The sequence below is a fragment of the Salvelinus alpinus genome, chromosome 33, assembly GCF_045679555.1.
Source record: "Salvelinus alpinus chromosome 33, SLU_Salpinus.1, whole genome shotgun sequence".
In the NCBI taxonomy this organism is placed as follows: Eukaryota; Metazoa; Chordata; class Actinopteri; order Salmoniformes; family Salmonidae; genus Salvelinus; species Salvelinus alpinus.
Window position 1 is genome coordinate 23,320,775 of NC_092118.1, and position 18,731 is coordinate 23,339,505.

An 18,731-nucleotide genomic window follows, 5' to 3' on the forward strand; every position below is an offset into this window, starting at 1 on the left:
AAATCTCTTAGCGAAAGACACTGAACTATATCTTATATTTATATCAATTCTCACCGGGCCAGTTCACTGATGTCTCTGAGATATGTCTTTGGCCAAGTCTGATTTATCACTGTAACAGAGAGGATCTGAAGGAGGTGCCATATTTCCTGCTAGTTCCTCCCTTTCTCTTGGTTCATAAAGAGGACACGGTCGTTAACTAAACTCACTGACACACTGCCAGGAAAGAGCAGCTTTGTGGTTCTCCGTTGTGGCCTCTCTTAAATGCACAGATGCTGGTTTTGACCATAAATATATTTGCACAGCTTTTAAAGCAGTCATATTGCATTGGCTTGTGCATACTACTACCCAAGTCTTTTTTTGTTGAATCATTTTTGCATAACTGTTCTACATTGTGATTTCTGCAATCCCAATGTCCTTAGCAAGGTCTCATGCTGTTGCTTGATAATTGCTGTAATGTTGTTGTTCAGTGTTATCTATTGAATGTTGGTTTTAATATTTAGGGTAGTTGAACTTTTTTTTGCAACTATTACTGGGAGAAGTAAGGTTGTATTTGTGCCTTTGGGGCATTGCAGGTTACAGGGCGTGAAACTCTGAAAGACAGACCATCGAGACCTGTTAAGATAGCAGAGAGCGATGTTGATGTAAGTATACCGTCCCCCACCCCCCCTAACCAAACCTTGTCTGATAAACACCCAGTTTATCCATCTCTCTCCTTTTCTTCAACGTCTATTGTTTTTCACATCTTACAACCCACTACAGAGACAGTGAACTGAGGATTTGAGAAGTTGGTATTCTGTAGTTGTGGTAAACAGAGGGTGTGTAGGGAGGGAGGGAACGGAGCAGAGCGAAGATGCAGCACTGTGGGGACAGACAGCTTCACTGTTAAAGCCTGAGAGTATCGCCGAGGGATTTTATTTCCAGCTCTCAATTTAAAAGGAAAAATACAATTAATGGGATTTTAGATGTAAAGCTCTTACATTTTTCAGTTTGATTTCTGTCATCCGGCCTTTTTAATTCTTTGTTTGCTCAGAATGGAGGTAAATAAGCTGGATGTCTTGGCTTTTCATCATTAGCATTGTTCCAGTTTAACAATTTATAAGAATTTGTGAATTTGTTTGAACAATGAATATTTCATGCAATTAAAACAACAATATACGTCTGTGAAATAAAAAACAGCTTAATTATTAATTGAACAGAATGATAAATAGAACTCAAGAATAAACACTCAGTGTGTGAGAAAGATGGTAAACTAGACAGTCTTATTTTGTTTTCAGAAACATATAACCCATTTCTGCGGGGAAACAAATATGCCAGTCTCAATAAGCACTGTTCTCTTGAAAAGTGAATTTCAAAATATGGATTTTTGATTATGATTACTTATAATGGGCATTACCATTCCCCAGAAGCAGACAGTATAAAGCTTTATTTCTTTATTTTCACACAGAGAAGATGAAAAGAGGTCCTCAGGGCATTTCAAAGAGATGGGTCTTATTGACATATTTCCAGACAGAGCAGACTACAGTAGACTATCAATTCATTCTGCTGGGCACTGTGGTTTGAATGGTGTTTACCAGAAGCTGCTGGGCAGAGGGCCCCTGTTCTAGTCATAGACCTAGTCTTAGACCTTATCAATCTCTGTTCTCTGGGCTGCCTGCTGCTGTTCCCTGTGCAGGTCAAGTTAAGTCGACTGTGTGAACAAGACAAGATCCTTCAGGAGCTGGAAACAACGATACGCACGCTCAAGGAAGACAAGGTATTGGGTTTTCTGTGTTTGTTTGTGTGTGTGTGCCTGGGTATGTATACGTGTGTATTAGCTTCCCCGTATGGTCTTGTCGTGAATACCTCATGCCCTTGTGGTGTCCTGTCCTACAGGACAAGTTGGAGTCCGTGCTGGACGTGTCCCACCAGCAGATGGAGCAGTACCGGGACCAGCCGGCCCACCAGGAGAAGATATCCTACCAGCAGAGACTACTGCAGGAGGACGTGGTGCACATCAGAGCTGAGATCTCTCAGGTGTCCACGGTAAGACCTGCTCTGTCTGACCTAACACAGCCTAGCTCACTGGTTTGACTGACCACAGTCAGCCCCATTGACTGACCACACAACCTCCCTCTCTGTCTTTCTCACTCTCTTACTCTCTCTCTCTCGCTCTCTCTCTATTACTCTCTCTTTCTCTATGTCTCTCTTGCTCCATGCAGGAGATGGAGAATGCGTGGAACGAGTACAGCAGCCTGGAGAGAGATGTAGACTGGTTGAGGACAGCTCTGGAGGGCCAGATGAACCGCAGTGGTCTCTCTCAGGTCAGGATCGCACCACAACCACACCACTGCAAACACATACTCTCATACAGATTCCCAGAGGGATGGGAGCAACGTCTGTAGTGTTTGTGTTCATGGTTGTGTGTGTGTTTGTCTATGAGCAGAAGGAGAAGTCCCAGATCAAGAGGGAGTTGTGGAGGGTTGAAGACGTAATAGCAGGCCTCAGCTCCAGCAAAGCCAACTACCTAATCACCATCTCCTCTGTGACCAACCCAGGTGAGAGGAGTGCTGTGGCTCTGCCTCCGCTTGCCTCTACTAACACACACTGGTGCTCAGGACGAGGTAGAGAGAGAAATGGACGTTACTTGTCATGTGCTTATATATTTACAGGGGACAAAATGGATGAGTTGATTATGGTCTGTATGTGTATTCGGCTTTTGTGGTTGGAGTGTTATCTTGTGTAATTTGAATGCGTATGTTGTGTGTGTTGGGGGGTGTTTTACGTGTGTGTGTTTTTGTGCCTCCAGAGAGAAAACTTGTGCCTTCTGTGTCGCCGTCGTCAATGCCTTCTCTGTCTGCCAGTCCCTCCCTGGGAGAGATGAGACTGGCCCAGCAGCACAGCCCCCACCTCAGCCCCACAACCCCCACCTCCACCCAGCACACCACCGCAGCCCTCCCCATGTCTGTGCCAAAATGGGTGAGTGGCCCCCGCTCCCCTCCCACTCAGAGGACATAGTGTTGAATGTTATCCTATCTGATAGTAAATGGGATTGAATATGATGGTAAAGGCTATGCTGGTTGGTTGTTTTCTCTGCAGGCAGATGAGGGCGCCCCTCCCCGACCACCACTACCTCAGCTATACAGTCCTGAGGACCACGCCCCGGCCGTGCCTCCGCCGCCCAGGGAAACCAGCGTCATCAGACACACGTCTGTACGAGGCCTCAAACGACAGTCTGACGAACGCAAGCGGGACAGGGAGATCGGCCAATACACCAACGGCGACAATAAGGTGTGTGTTTGGAGAGAGCTATGGAGCCGTGTGTCTGTGTGTCTGTGTGGTACTGATATCGGTCTCTGTGGGTGTCAGGTGGAGCTGCGCACCTTCCTGAGTGAACCTGAGCTTCTGGGAGTGGGAGGGTCTGGTCACATGAGGATGGGGGCCTTGGGGCATGATGGTGGCTACCAGACCCTGCCAAGCAGAGGTAAGTAGCTCTAGGTCCAACACATGTAATGCACCTTGATGTAAAGTGGAATAACATGTTTGTTTCTTTGAAGAATGTCTTCCTCTTCAGAATAAGCAAACAGCTTGGAAGGCTAAACAGCTAGTTTTTTTTATAGTGTTCACACCAGCAGCAAATATGTGCATTGTAATGTACCCACTGAACATGCTTTGGCTCTTGTGCTCACTTGGGAGTCGTGTTTTCATATTTGCTGTCTTTCTCTCAGGGCCGGCTGGCTCCTCATCCAGGCTAAATCAGTCCACAAACATCTCCTCATATGTTACCCTCAGAAGAGGAGCCTCAGCCGCCTCAGGCCTGAAGGTAAGATTCCAACTATTTCTGACTGACTAGGAGTCAAGAGACAAGGTGGAGAGGCAGCACACATATTGTTCATAAATCCTGTCATGGCTTTTACTTTTGTGGAGCTGAGACAAGCTGACTTGATTAGATGCAGCATCTAGTACAAAACGCTGAGTACATGGGAAAAACTAGGTCATTTTCCATGAAGAAAACTTTTTGAATTATTTCAGCTGGCCAACAGTGTTGTTATAATAGAAGATTAAATTGCTATTATTGAGAAATGTAGGCTAGTGTAGTAGTATAAGTAGATACTGTATTACAGAAGTGGGATAATAGCCACTAGTGGTATAGTAACAGTATAATTATTGACTTGTTGTAGTAGTAGTATGGTGTTGCTGAAGCAAGGAACACAAATAGTGATTTTCATTCATAGAATGTGCTCCCCTACTTCTATAATTTGACATTTCTGAAAGTTCCACGGCAGTTAATTCAACAGTGTGAAGTTAGCTTAATTAAGGTAGGTGATGCGGTTACTAAAACAGCTGTAGCTTTTGATTGGTATAAGCTATTCCTGTTCTGATTTGAATAGCCCAGAAGTAGACTAAGATTTCGTACGCTCTAAATTGTTGTCCAAGTGGTTGGGAAAGTGGTCAAAACAGCAGTTGTTTCAAAACATTGAGAGAAAAAGCAGTTGATGCAGTTACTAAAGCAGCTGTATCGTTTGATTGGTCGAATATATTTCTGTTCTGGTTTCAGATTTAAATAGCAGAGACGCAGACTAAGATTTCCTTCTCTAAGTTTTTGTCTAAATAGTTTGGAAAGTCACATTGTTTACAGTGAATAGAATGTTGGAAGTCTGGTAGTTTTTAACAATGAGACCTTTAGAATGTTGAAGAAATCCCATTAAAGTGGATGACTTTTTGGGGGGAAGGACAAAAAACGTAATAGTTTAAAAAGTATACATTTTATCAAAAAGCTGTATACAAGAACACTATTCCAGACCGGTATGCATGTTTTAAATTTTGAATGGGGTTTCTAGCTTAATCTCGGCCTGTACGTTTGAATGGTGCATGAAACATTGTGTTCCAAAGAAAAAAGAAAAGAAGTCATTATTTAAAGTGTGACTTCTGAGCAAGTCACATTAAAGAGCAACTGCCCCTAAAAAAACAACTTTTCATTTAGAAAGAAGCCTATGTGGCCTAAATGTGAGTCAGAAGCATTTAGTCTACTGTAAAAATGTATTACAAAATGTAAATGGAATACTTTTGGTCATAAAGTGAGTCTCGCTCAAAACTGAGTTTTGCACCTGAGTATGTCACAAAGTAAATGAAGGTTGGTTTTATTTAAGTCCTGTCCACATGCCCACAGCTGGCAGCACACAAGTAATAATCAGTTCGGAGTGCAGCTGCACACGACCCGATCGTAATGCCCTTGGTAAATGTGGTTTGACTTTGCAGATCGCTATGGGACAGTGTGTAAAAATTCCAATAGCTCAATGACTTAAAAATCTCAAAACACTATAAATTGTAGAAAGTCATATACAACTATTAAAAGCTAACATAAAAATATTGTCTCATTTACGTTGTAGTTTATTGACGGTACCTAACTAGATGGGAGATGGGCTATCCAAAGTCAAACCAACTTTGCCACAGTCGCACACCAGCCAGATAAATCTAATTGGTGAAAGAATTTGGCTAACTCTTCCCACCTGCGAACACACACACACAAAACACCCACATCAAACTACACCCTGAAATCAACTCACGTTTGAATTCAGTCATGGCCGCTAGCATTTCTTAATGAACCAAATCTAAAACGAGGCCAAATCAGGAATTTCTGCCGCCTTTTAAATAACCTATCATCTACAACTTGAGGGGGTGCAAGACAGCCTATGCAATACTAATGAATGACTGGTTTAAAGACTTGCTACGGAACTTTGGCGACTACTAAGTATTTTTAAACCTCCCGCTTTGGGCTGGATGTGTCAATATGTAGATCATAAATGCATAATATGAGCAGAATTACTGTCTTAGTTCAATTAGCCACGAAATCCCGAGTTTGAAAGCAAAACAAATTCTGGAAGCTGTGCTGCGACATTTTACCTGCATTGTTCCCCACATGCACATATCTACATGACCAAAAGTATGTGGACAATCGTCAAACATCTCATTCCAAAATCATGGGCATTAATATGGAGTTTGTCCCGTCTTTGCTGCTGTAACAGCCACAAAACTTCTGGGAAGACTTTCCACTAGATGTTGGAACATTGCTGCGTGGACTTGCTTCCATTCAGCCACAAGAACATTAGTGAGGTCGGCCACTGATGTTGGGCAGTGTTCGATGGGGTTGAGATCAGGGGTCTGTGCAGGCCAGTCAAGTTCTTCCACACCGATCTCAACAAACCATTTCTGTATGACCTCGTTTGTGCACGGGGGCATTGTCATGCTGAAAGAGGAAAGGGCCTTCCCCAAACGGTTGCCTCAAAGTTGGAAGCACAGAATTGTCTAGAATGTCATTGTATGCTGTCGCATTAAGATTTCCCTAAACTGGAACTAAGGGGCCTAGCCAGAACCATGAAAAACAGCCCCAGACCATTATTTCTCCTCCACCAAACTTTACAGTTGGCACTATGCATTCGGGCAGGTGGCATTCTCCTGGCAACCCAGATTCGTCCGTCGGTCTGCCAGATGGTGAAGCGTGATTCATCACTTCAGAAAACGCGTTTTTACACTGCTCCAGAGTCCAATGGCGACGAGCTTTACACCACTCCAGCCGACACTTGGTATTGCACATGGTGATCTTAGGCTTGTGTGCAGCTGCTCGTCCATGGAAACCGATTTCATGAAGCTCCCGACAAACAGTTCTTGTGCTGATGTTGCTTCCAGAGGCAGTTTGGAACTCAAAAGTGAGTGTTGGAACCGAGGACAGCACTCGGCGGTCCTGTTCTGTGAGCTTGTGTTGTCAACCACTTTGCGGCTGAGACGTTGTTGCTCCTAGATGTTTACATTTCACAATAAGATCACTTACAGTTGACCGGGGCAGCTCTAGCAGGTCAGAACTTTGACGAACTGACTTGTTGGAAAGGTGGCATCCTATGACGGTCTCATGTTGAAAGTCACTGAGCTCTTCAGTAAGGCCATTCTACTGCCAATGTTTGTCTATGGAGATTGCATGGCTGTGTGCTCGATTTTATACACCTGTCAGCAATGGGTGTGGCTGAAATAACCGAATCCACTAATTTGATGGGATTCGGTTATTTATAAAATGTCCACATACTTTTGTATATATAGTGTATGTGACGTAGTAAGCAATTTTCAGGGACCACTTTTGACTTGTGAGCGCAACTTTTAGATCTACTGGCTAAAAAGTGTACACAAGTACAGGAGAACCTCTTTAATGTTGCATCATGGACCGAGAACTCAGTGTCAGGGAGTGCAGGCCGAGATTTAGCTAGAAACCCAATTCAAAATTTGAAACATGCATACCGGTCTGGAATAGTGTTCTTGTATACAGCTTTTTGATCAAATGTATACTTTTAAACTATTAAGCTTTTTGTCCTCCCCCCACAAAATCATCCACTTTAATGGGATTTCTTCAACATTCTAAAGCTCTCATTGTTAAAAACTCCCAGACTTTTTTGCATCTTGATCTAATGTAAAATGATGGTGGCACCTAAACTCTCTCCCTTCAGCCTTCTCTAACCCATTCCTCGTCTTTCGTTTAATCTGCTCTCTTTCTCCCTGTCTGTCTCCCCTTCTTCCTTTGCAATCCTCTCCCCTGCTCCCTCCCTCCCGCTCTCTCTTGCTGGTGTTGTGGGCTGTTTTAATTTATTCCCTCCTCTCAGGAGAGACCAAAGAGTGCCTTGGAGCGTCTGTACTCTGGGGATGTGCTGCAGCAGCAGAGCAGGGGGAGGATGAGTGCTGAGGAGCAGCAGCAGAGCAGGGGGAGGATGAGTGCTGAGGAGCAGCTGCAGAGGCTGAAGAGGCACCAGAAAGCTCTGGTCCGCCAGCGCAAGAGGACCCTGAGTCAAGGAGAACGCCAGGCCTCCTCATCATCACAGCAACGCCCTCTTTCCGCAGACCTGGGCTCAGTACGTTAGAGCTACGCCTCACACGCCTAAAGCATGACCATTAGAGCTACAGCTACAATGCATGCAGAAGTAACAATGCATGCGACCACTAATACATGTCAGTTCGTAGGGTTTTCATAGTGCCGTTGATGTGAGTTTGAGTGTGTGAGTTGGTGTGAACTAGCTGGTACAGCAGGTAAGTGGGTGTGAGAATTGACTGCTGTGATGAGGTGAGAGGTGAGAGATGCTGTGGTGTGACATGCAGGTGGAACTACTGGTGTTCTCACCTAGGAAGTGAAGGACTATGAATATGCAATAACAGAAAGGACAGAATAGGTGGGGCCCCTGATTTCAAATGTCCTTGACTCCATTGCAAAAAAAATGATTGAAAGGATTGAGAGATATTCACATAATGTATTTTAGACTACAGTCTGTCTCTAATGAAGTAGACTCTGCTATGATACTGATCATGGTAATGATTAACCTCACTTCCTGAACTCTATTAAAGGCCCTGGGAGATATGGAAACGGCATTCTTATATGTCGGCCATCTTTAACTGTGTCAAAGTGCTTTTTATTGGTTAGCTTGTGAGAATCTTCATGTGAATTATTAGTACTAAACACTGATGCATTAATGCAGCTTCAGTAAATCAGCTTTGTGGGGGTTGATTGTAGTTGATTGATTGTGCTACACTGAATCATATCCCTACTGCTGCATTAACGACCCATAGCCATTACCTCTCTCCTCCCTACACCCACCCCTGGCTAAACAAGTGTTCTCTCAGCATTTCTCTAATGTTACCTCAATACTGGAGATACACACAGCAGCTAATAACTCTCTCCATCTCTCCCACCCTGACTAAACTGCAGTTTGACCTTCTCTCAGGCTCCATGACAGTGTTTCAGTCTGTGTTCCTATCACTCCACTAGTGCAGGCCACTGCTAAGATACTAACCACATACCCTTCTTCTAGAACAGTCTGTCATTCTCTAACCAGGTCTCGTTGTGTTGCTCAGACAAAACACACACAATCCTGCAGATTAAAAAAACTAGACTTTTTACGTTATTTATTTTCACTGCCATTTTAAAGAGCTCTCTAATCATTACAAGTGTGGATATAGACTGTCGGATTAAACATTTTCTAATGATCATCTATTGACTCATCAGCATATACATTTCATATTGCCTGGAGTTTGATACGATGCAACATCCGTCTAATAATGTGCTTTTTAGTCGATTAGTCTTTGTATATGAGTAAAAGCTTCTAAGGAGTGACTTTAGCAATGTGAATGCAGTTCTGATTGTGGTGACTTGTAGATCTTACCACCACTTATCTCTCCTTGTTAACTGACTCTACATACAGCAATGCCTAATGTAAAGTACATGCATCCGTGTGCCACTACCTTTATCCATTGTGCCAATCATTTACAGTCGTATCAGAACTCAAGTCAGCATATTATTTCTCTGTTTATCTGCAAATGGAGGATCATCTACTAAGCTCCCTCCCTCTTCTCCACATATTTAATGTAGAGGTTTGCAAATAAGAAATAAACACACATTTTCATAATAAATGCATGCTTGCCATGTGTTTTTTCTTCATTGCATGTGTATTAAATATGTATTTGTGGTATTTACTGCACTGGACATTTTTATTTTCGTCTAGTAAGCACAATGATGCCTGGGACCAATATGTACATGTAAATGAATGTAGCTAGATGGATCCCTCTCTTCTCATCTTCTCCCGAATCACTGACTGCACAAGTAGAGTGATGCATTCCGTGGTCTGAGAGCTTAGCACTCGTACTGCACCCCCATCAACAGTCCTGTACACGCTGGTGCTTTTGCCTGTGGACAATAGTGTTGCATTTGTCATATTGTATGCCACTGTGTATGTATGTTTGAATGGAAAACACACAGAAATATCTTCTTTTTTTTAAGGGAAAATGCACAATATACAGTATAGCTACAGAGAAGAACACATCAATGTCTGTAGAGTCTCACACTGGATGTTAACATGAAATTGTAGCAACAAATCCTGAGTCAACAGTTGGAAAGGGGACTAATAATGTGGTTGTTTTGGTGTATCACTGTTGTGTCTGTGAATCAGCAGTATGGTTGTATTGGTGTGTAACTGTTGTGTCTGTGAAGCCGCAGTATGGTTGTATTGATGTGTAACTGTTGTGTCTGTGAAGCCGCAGTATGGTTGTATTGATGTGTAACTGTTGTGTCTGTGAAGCAGCAGTATGGTTGTATTGGTGTGTAACTGTTGTGTCTGTGAAGCAGCAGTATGGTTGTATTGATGTGTAACTGTTGTGTCTGTGAAGCAGCAGTATGGTTGTGTTGGTGTGTAACTGTTGTGTCTGTGAAGCAGCAGTATGGTTGTATTGGTGTGTAACTGTTGTGTCTGTGAAGCAGCAGTATGGTTGTGTTGGTGTGTAACGGTTGTGTCTGTGAAGCAGCAGTATGGTTCTATTGATGTGTAACTGTTGTGTCTGTGAAGCAGTCGTATGGTTGTTTCTATGTGTAACTGTTGTGTCTGTGAAGCAGCAGTATGGTTGTTTCGGTGTGTAACTGTTGTGTCTGTGAAGCCGCAGTATGGTTCTATTGATGTGTAACTGTTATGTCTGTGAAGCAGCAGTATGGTTGTTTCGGTGTGTAACTGTTGTGTCTGTGAAGCCGCAGTATGGTTCTATTGATGTGTAACTGTTGTGTCTGTGAAGCAGTCGTATGGTTGTTTCGATGTGTAACTGTTGTGTCTGTGAAGCAGCAGTATGGTTGTGTTGGTGTGTAACTGTTGTGTCTGTGAAGCCGCAGTATGGTTCTATTGATGTGTAACTGTTATGTCTGTGAAGCAGCAGTAAGGTTGTTTCGGTGTGTAACTGTTGTGTCTGTGAAGCCGCAGTATGGTTCTATTGATGTGTAACTGTTATGTCTGTGAAGCAGCAGTATGGTTGTTTCAGTGTGTAACTGTTGTGTCTGTGAAGCCGCAGTATGGTTGTTTCGATGTGTAACTGTTGTGTCTGTGAAGCAGCAGTATGGTTGTGTTGGTGTGTAACTGTTGTGTCTGTGAAGCAGTCGTATGGTTGTTTCGGTGTATAACTGTTGTGTCTGTGAAGCAGCAGTATGGTTGTTTCGGTGTGTAACTGTTGTGTCTGTGAAGCAGCAGTATGGTTGTGTTGGTGTGTAACTGTTATGTCTGTGAAGCAGTCGTATGGTTGTTTCGATGTGTAACTGTTATGTCTGTGAAGCAGTCGTATGGTTGTTTCGGTGTATAACTGTTGTCTGTGAAGCAGTAGTATGGTAGTGTTGGTGTGTAACTGTTGTCTGTGAAGCAGTAGTATGGTTGTGTTGGTGTGTAACTGTTGTCTGTGAAGCAGCAGTATGGTAGTGTTGGTGTGTAACTGTTGTGTCTGTGAAGCAGCAGTATGGTTGTGTTGGTGTGTAACTGTTGTGTCTGTGAAGCAGCAGTATGGTAGTGTTGGTGTGTAACTGTTGTGTCTGTGAAGCAGCAGTATGGTAGTGTTGGTGTGTAACTGTTGTGTCTGTGAAGCAGCAGTATGGTTGTGTTGGTGTGTAACTGTTGTCTGTGAAGCAGCAGTATGGTTGTGTTGGTGTATAACTGTTGTGTCTGTGAAGCAGCAGTATGGTTGTGTTGGTGTATAACTGTTGTGTCTGTGAAGCAGCAGTATGGTTGTGTTGGTGTATAACTGTTGTGTCTGTGAAGCAGCAGTATGGTTGTGTGTAACTGTCATGTCTGTTTACCCCTCCTCCTCCAGTGGAGGCGAGAGCAGGAGTTTGACCTGCAGTTGCTGGAGCGGGCGGTGCAAGGGGAGGAGGCGCGGGGCGTGGTCCAGGGCGAGGAGTGTCCAGCCGAGCACAGTGATAGACCTCGGTCCCAGTCAGACGAGTGGCTGACCCTCCGCTCTACAGCCACGTCCACACTTACCCAGGAGGCGGACCTGGAGACGCTGGACTATGACCTGGACCTCAGCCGAGAGGTACAGCCTGACCCTCACCACCTCCACCATCAAACCTCACCAAGTCAGAGCTGTTCACTTTAACATTTCATTAAGGATTTAGTACTTTCACCATGTTGTTTAAACAATTGAATAGACTTGTTTTCAGCTTCAATGGTTATATTCCCTAATCCCTACAATAATGGTACTAGAGTTGAATAGCTGTTAGTAGGAAACCTCTACTGTGTGTGTTTCTCTGTGTGTAGCTGGCCAAACCTCAGAAGGTGTTAATTCCTGAGCGCTACATAGACACAGACCCTGAGGAACCTCTCAGCCCTCAGGAGGTGGAGGCTCGCCATCGCAACATGGAGCGCATCAAGAACATTCTGGCCAAGTCCAGGTATATTACAGCACCACCACTACTCACTGGGCCAATATGGAAGATCAGTTTGACAGGCCATTCAATTCATTGTGTAATGGTGTGTGGGGTGTGTGTGTGTGTGTGATAAGTGTTCAGATCCTGGCGGGGCCCTCTGTGGCCGTGGATAAGCCAGAGGTGCTGGGTCTGGACTCAGCCCTACTGAAGCAGGAGAGGATCATCACCATGTCTTACGCCCTGGCCTCAGAGGCCTCCCTCAAGAGCAAGCAGGTCGCAGGTAATACCAACACACACAACTGGACACACACTCTGCAGTAATACCAACACACACAACTGGACACACACTCTGCAGTAATACCAACACACACAACTGGACACTCTGCAGTAATACCAACACACACAACTGGACACTCTGCAGTAATACCAACACACACAACTGGACACACACTCTACAGTAATACCAACACACACAACTGGACACACACTCTACAGTAATACCAACACACACAACTGGACACACTCTCTAAAGTAATACCAACACACACAACTGGACACACACTCTACAGTAATACCAACACACACAACTGGACACACACTCTACAGTAATACCAACACACACAACTGGACACACACTCTGCAGTAATACCAACACACACAACTGGACACTCTGCAGTAATACCAACACACACAACTGGACACTCTGCAGTAATACCAACACACACAACTGGACACACACTCTACAGTAATACCAACACACACAACTGGACACACACTCTACAGTAATACCAACACACACAACTGGACACACTCTCTACAGTAATACCAACACACACAACTGGACACACACTCTGCAGTAATACCAACACACACAACTGGACACACACTCTACAGTAATACCAACACACACAACTGGACACACACTCTACAGTAATACCAACACACACAACTGGACACACTCTGCAGTAATACCAACACACACAACTGGACACACTGCAGTAATACCAACACACACAACTGGACACACTCTCTACAGTAATACCAACACACACAACTGGACACACACTCTACAGTAATACCAACACACACAACTGGACACACACTCTACAGTAATACCAACACACACAACTGGACTCTCTGCAGTAATACCAACACACACAACTGGACTCTCTGCAGTAATACCAACACACACAACTGGACACACTCTCTGCAGTAATACCAACACACACAACTGGACACACACTCTGCAGTAATACCAACACACACAACTGGACACACACTCTGCAGTAATACCAACACACACAACTGGACACTCTACAGTAATACCAACACACACAACTGGACACACACTCTGCAGTAATACCAACACACACAACTGGACACACACTCTACAGTAATACCAACACACACAACTGGACACACACTCTGCAGTAATACCAACACACACAACTGGACACACTCTCTGCAGTAATACCAACACACACAACTGGACACACACACTGCAGTAATACCAACACACACAACTGGACACACACTCTGCAGTAATACCAACACACACAACTGGACACACACTCTGCAGTAATACCAACACACACAACTGGACACACACAACTGGACACACACTCTGCAGTAATACCAACACACACAACTGGACACACACAACTGGACACACACTCTGCAGTAATACCAACACACACAACTGGACACACTGCAGTAATACCAACACACACAACTGGACACACTCTGCAGTAATACCAACACACACAACTGGACACACACTCTGCAGTAATACCAACACACACAACTGGACACACACAACTGGACACACACTCTGCAGTAATACCAACACACACAACTGGACACACTCTGCAGTAATACCAACACACACAACTGGACACACACAACTGGACACACTCTCTGCAGTAATACCAACACACACAACTGGACACACTCTGCAGTAATACCAACACACACAACTGGACACACTCTCTACAGTAATACCAACACACACAACTGGACACACACTCTACAGTAATACCAACACACACAACTGGACACACACAACTGGACACACTCTCTGCAGTAATACCAACACACACAACTGGACACACTGCAGTAATACCAACACACACAACTGGACACACACAACTGGACACACTCTCTGCGGTAATACCAACACACACAACTGGACACACACAACTGGACACACTCTGCAGTAATACCAACACACACAACTGGACACACACTCTGCAGTAATACCAACACACACAACTGGACACACACTCTGCAGTAATACCAACACACACAACTGGACACACTCTGCAGTAATACCAACACACACAACTGGACACACACTCTGCAGTAATACCAACACACACAACTGGACACACACTCTGCAGTAATACCAACACACACAACTGGACACACACTCTGCAGTAATACCAACACACACAACTGGACACACACTCTACAGTAATACCAACACACAACTGGACACACACAACTGGACACACACTCTGCAGTAATACCAACACACACAACTGGACACACACTCTGCAGTAATACCAACACACACAACTGGACACACACTCTACAGTAATACCAACACACACAACTGGACACACACATCTGGACACACACTCTGCAGTAATACCAACACACACAACTGGACACACACTCTGCAGTAATACCAACACACACAACTGGACACACTCTGCAGTAATACCAACACACACAACTGGACACACTCTCTGCAGTAATACCAACACACACAACTGGACACACTGCAGTAATACCAACACACACAACTGGACACACACAACTGGACACACTCTCTGCAGTAATACCAACACACACAACTGGACACACACAACTGGACACACTCTGCAGTAATACCAACACACACAACTGGACACACACTCTACAGTAATACCAACACACACAACTGGACACACACTCTGCAGTAATACCAACACACACAACTGGACACACTCTCTGCAGTAATACCAACACACACAACTGGACACACACTCTACAGTAATACCAACACACACAACTGGACACACACTCTGCAGTAATACCAACACACACAACTGGACACTCTGCAGTAATACCAACACACACAACTGGACACTCTGCAGTAATACCAACACACACAACTGGACACACACTCTACAGTAATACCAACACACACAACTGGACACACACTCTACAGTAATACCAACACACACAACTGGACACACTCTCTACAGTAATACCAACACACACAACTGGACACACACTCTGCAGTAATACAAACACACACAACTGGACACACACTCTACAGTAATACCAACACACACAACTGGACACACACTCTACAGTAATACCAACACACACAACTGGACACACACTCTGCAGTAATACCAACACACACAACTGGACACTGCAGTAATACCAACACACACAACTGGACACACTCTCTACAGTAATACCAACACACACAACTGGACACACACTCTACAGTAATACCAACACACACAACTGGACACACACTCTACAGTAATACCAACACACACAACTGGACTCTCTGCAGTAATACCAACACACACAACTGGACTCTCTGCAGTAATACCAACACACACAACTGGACACACTCTCTGCAGTAATACCAACACACACAACTGGACACACACTCTGCAGTAATACCAACACACACAACTGGACACACACTCTGCAGTAATACCAACACACACAACTGGACACTCTACAGTAATACCAACACACACAACTGGACACACACTCTGCAGTAATACCAACACACACAACTGGACACACACTCTACAGTAATACCAACACACACAACTGGACACACACTCTGCAGTAATACCAACACACACAACTGGACACACTCTCTGCAGTAATACCAACACACACAACTGGACACACACACTGCAGTAATACCAACACACACAACTGGACACACACTCTGCAGTAATACCAACACACACAACTGGACACACACTCTGCAGTAATACCAACACACACAACTGGACACACACAACTGGACACACACTCTGCAGTAATACCAACACACACAACTGGACACACACAACTGGACACACACTCTGCAGTAATACCAACACACACAACTGGACACACTGCAGTAATACCAACACACACAACTGGACACACTCTGCAGTAATACCAACACACACAACTGGACACACACTCTGCAGTAATACCAACACACACAACTGGACACACACAACTGGACACACACTCTGCAGTAATACCAACACACACAACTGGACACACTCTGCAGTAATACCAACACACACAACTGGACACACACAACTGGACACACTCTCTGCAGTAATACCAACACACACAACTGGACACACTCTGCAGTAATACCAACACACACAACTGGACACACTCTCTACAGTAATACCAACACACACAACTGGACACACACTCTACAGTAATACCAACACACACAACTGGACACACACAACTGGACACACTCTCTGCAGTAATACCAACACACACAACTGGACACACTGCAGTAATACCAACACACACAACTGGACACACACAACTGGACACACTCTCTGCAGTAATACCAACACACACAACTGGACACACACAACTGGACACACTCTGCAGTAATACCAACACACACAACTGGACACACACTCTACAGTAATACCAACACACACAACTGGACACACACTCTGCAGTAATACCAACATACACAACTGGACACACTCTCTGCAGTAATACCAACACACACAACTTGACACACACTCTACAGTAATACCAACACACACAACTGGACACACACAACTGGACACACACTCTGCAGTAATACCAACACACACAACTGGACACACACTCTGCAGTAATACCAACACACACAACTGGACACACTCTGCAGTAATACCAACACACACAACTGGACACACACTCTGCAGTAATACCAACACACACAACTGGACACACACTCTGCAGTAATACCAACACACACAACTGGACACACACTCTGCAGTAATACCAACACACACAACTGGACACACACTCTACAGTAATACCAACACACACAACTGGACACACACAACTGGACACACACTCTGCAGTAATACCAACACACACAACTGGACACACACTCTGCAGTAATACCAACACACACAACTGGACACACACTCTACAGTAATACCAACACACACAACTGGACACACACAATTGGACACACACTCTGCAGTAATACCAACACACACAACTGGACACACACTCTGCAGTAATACCAACACACACAACTGGACACACTCTGCAGTAATACCAACACACACAACTGGACACACTCTCTGCAGTAATACCAACACACACAACTGGACACACTGCAGTAATACCAACACACACAACTGGACACACACAACTGGACACACTCTCTGCAGTAATACCAACACACACAACTGGACACACACAACTGGACACACTCTGCAGTAATACCAACACACACAACTGGACACACACTCTACAGTAATACCAACACACACAACTGGACACACACTCTGCAGTAATACCAACACACACAACTGGACACACTCTCTGCAGTAATACCAACACACACAACTGGACACACACACTGCAGTAATACCAACACACACAACTGGACACACACTCTGCAGTAATACCAACACACACAACTGGACACACACTCTGCAGTAATACCAACACACACAACTGGACACACACAACTGGACACACACTCTGCAGTAATACCAACACACACAACTGGACACACACAACTGGACACACACTGCAGTAATACCAACACACACAACTGGACACACTCTCTGCAGTAATACCAACACACACAACTGGACACACTGCAGTAATACCAACACACACAACTGGACACACACAACTGGACACACTCTCTGCAGTAATACCAACACACACAACTGGACACACACAACTGGACACACTCTGCAGTAATACCAACACACACAACTGGACACACACTCTACAGTAATACCAACACACACAACTGGACACACACTCTGCAGTAATACCAACACACACAACTGGACACACTCTCTGCAGTAATACCAACACACACAACTGGACACACACACTGCAGTAATACCAACACACACAACTGGACACACACTCTGCAGTAATACCAACACACACAACTGGACACACACTCTGCAGTAATACCAACACACACAACTGGACACACACAACTGGACACACACTCTGCAGTAATACCAACACACACAACTGGACACACACAACTGGACACACACACTGCAGTAATACCAACACACACAACTGGACACACTGCAGTAATACCAACACACACAACTGGACACACTCTGCAGTAATACCAACACACACAACTGGACACACACTCTGCAGTAATACCAACACACACAACTGGACACACACAACTGGACACACACTCTGCAGTAATACCAACACACACAACTGGACACACTCTGCAGTAATACCAACACACACAACTGGACACACACTCTGCAGTAATACCAACACACACAACTGGACA

The 18,731-nt window shown here is 44.5% G+C and overlaps 1 protein-coding gene across 15 annotated transcripts in view; it reads left to right on the plus strand.

The window, feature by feature from the left end:
- plekha7b (pleckstrin homology domain containing, family A member 7b) overlaps positions 1-18,731 on the plus strand; it is a 173,839-nt gene that overhangs the window by 133,758 nt on the left and 21,350 nt on the right. For 13 of the 15 annotated variants that reach the window (XM_071380878.1, XM_071380877.1, XM_071380884.1 and 10 more), the window contains 13 exons: positions 573-641; positions 1,673-1,753; positions 1,873-2,022; positions 2,199-2,300; positions 2,423-2,534; positions 2,786-2,955; positions 3,076-3,267; positions 3,346-3,460; positions 3,705-3,799; positions 7,623-7,868; positions 11,623-11,844; positions 12,069-12,202; positions 12,313-12,458. In XM_071380878.1, the coding sequence (XP_071236979.1) occupies positions 573-641; positions 1,673-1,753; positions 1,873-2,022; positions 2,199-2,300; positions 2,423-2,534; positions 2,786-2,955; positions 3,076-3,267; positions 3,346-3,460; positions 3,705-3,799; positions 7,623-7,868; positions 11,623-11,844; positions 12,069-12,202; positions 12,313-12,458 (1,834 nt within the window). The remainder of the gene's footprint in view (positions 1-572; positions 642-1,672; positions 1,754-1,872; positions 2,023-2,198; positions 2,301-2,422; positions 2,535-2,785; positions 2,956-3,075; positions 3,268-3,345; positions 3,461-3,704; positions 3,800-7,622; positions 7,869-11,622; positions 11,845-12,068; positions 12,203-12,312; positions 12,459-18,731) is intronic. The other 2 variants (XM_071380873.1, XM_071380876.1) reach the window with 1 other exon arrangement.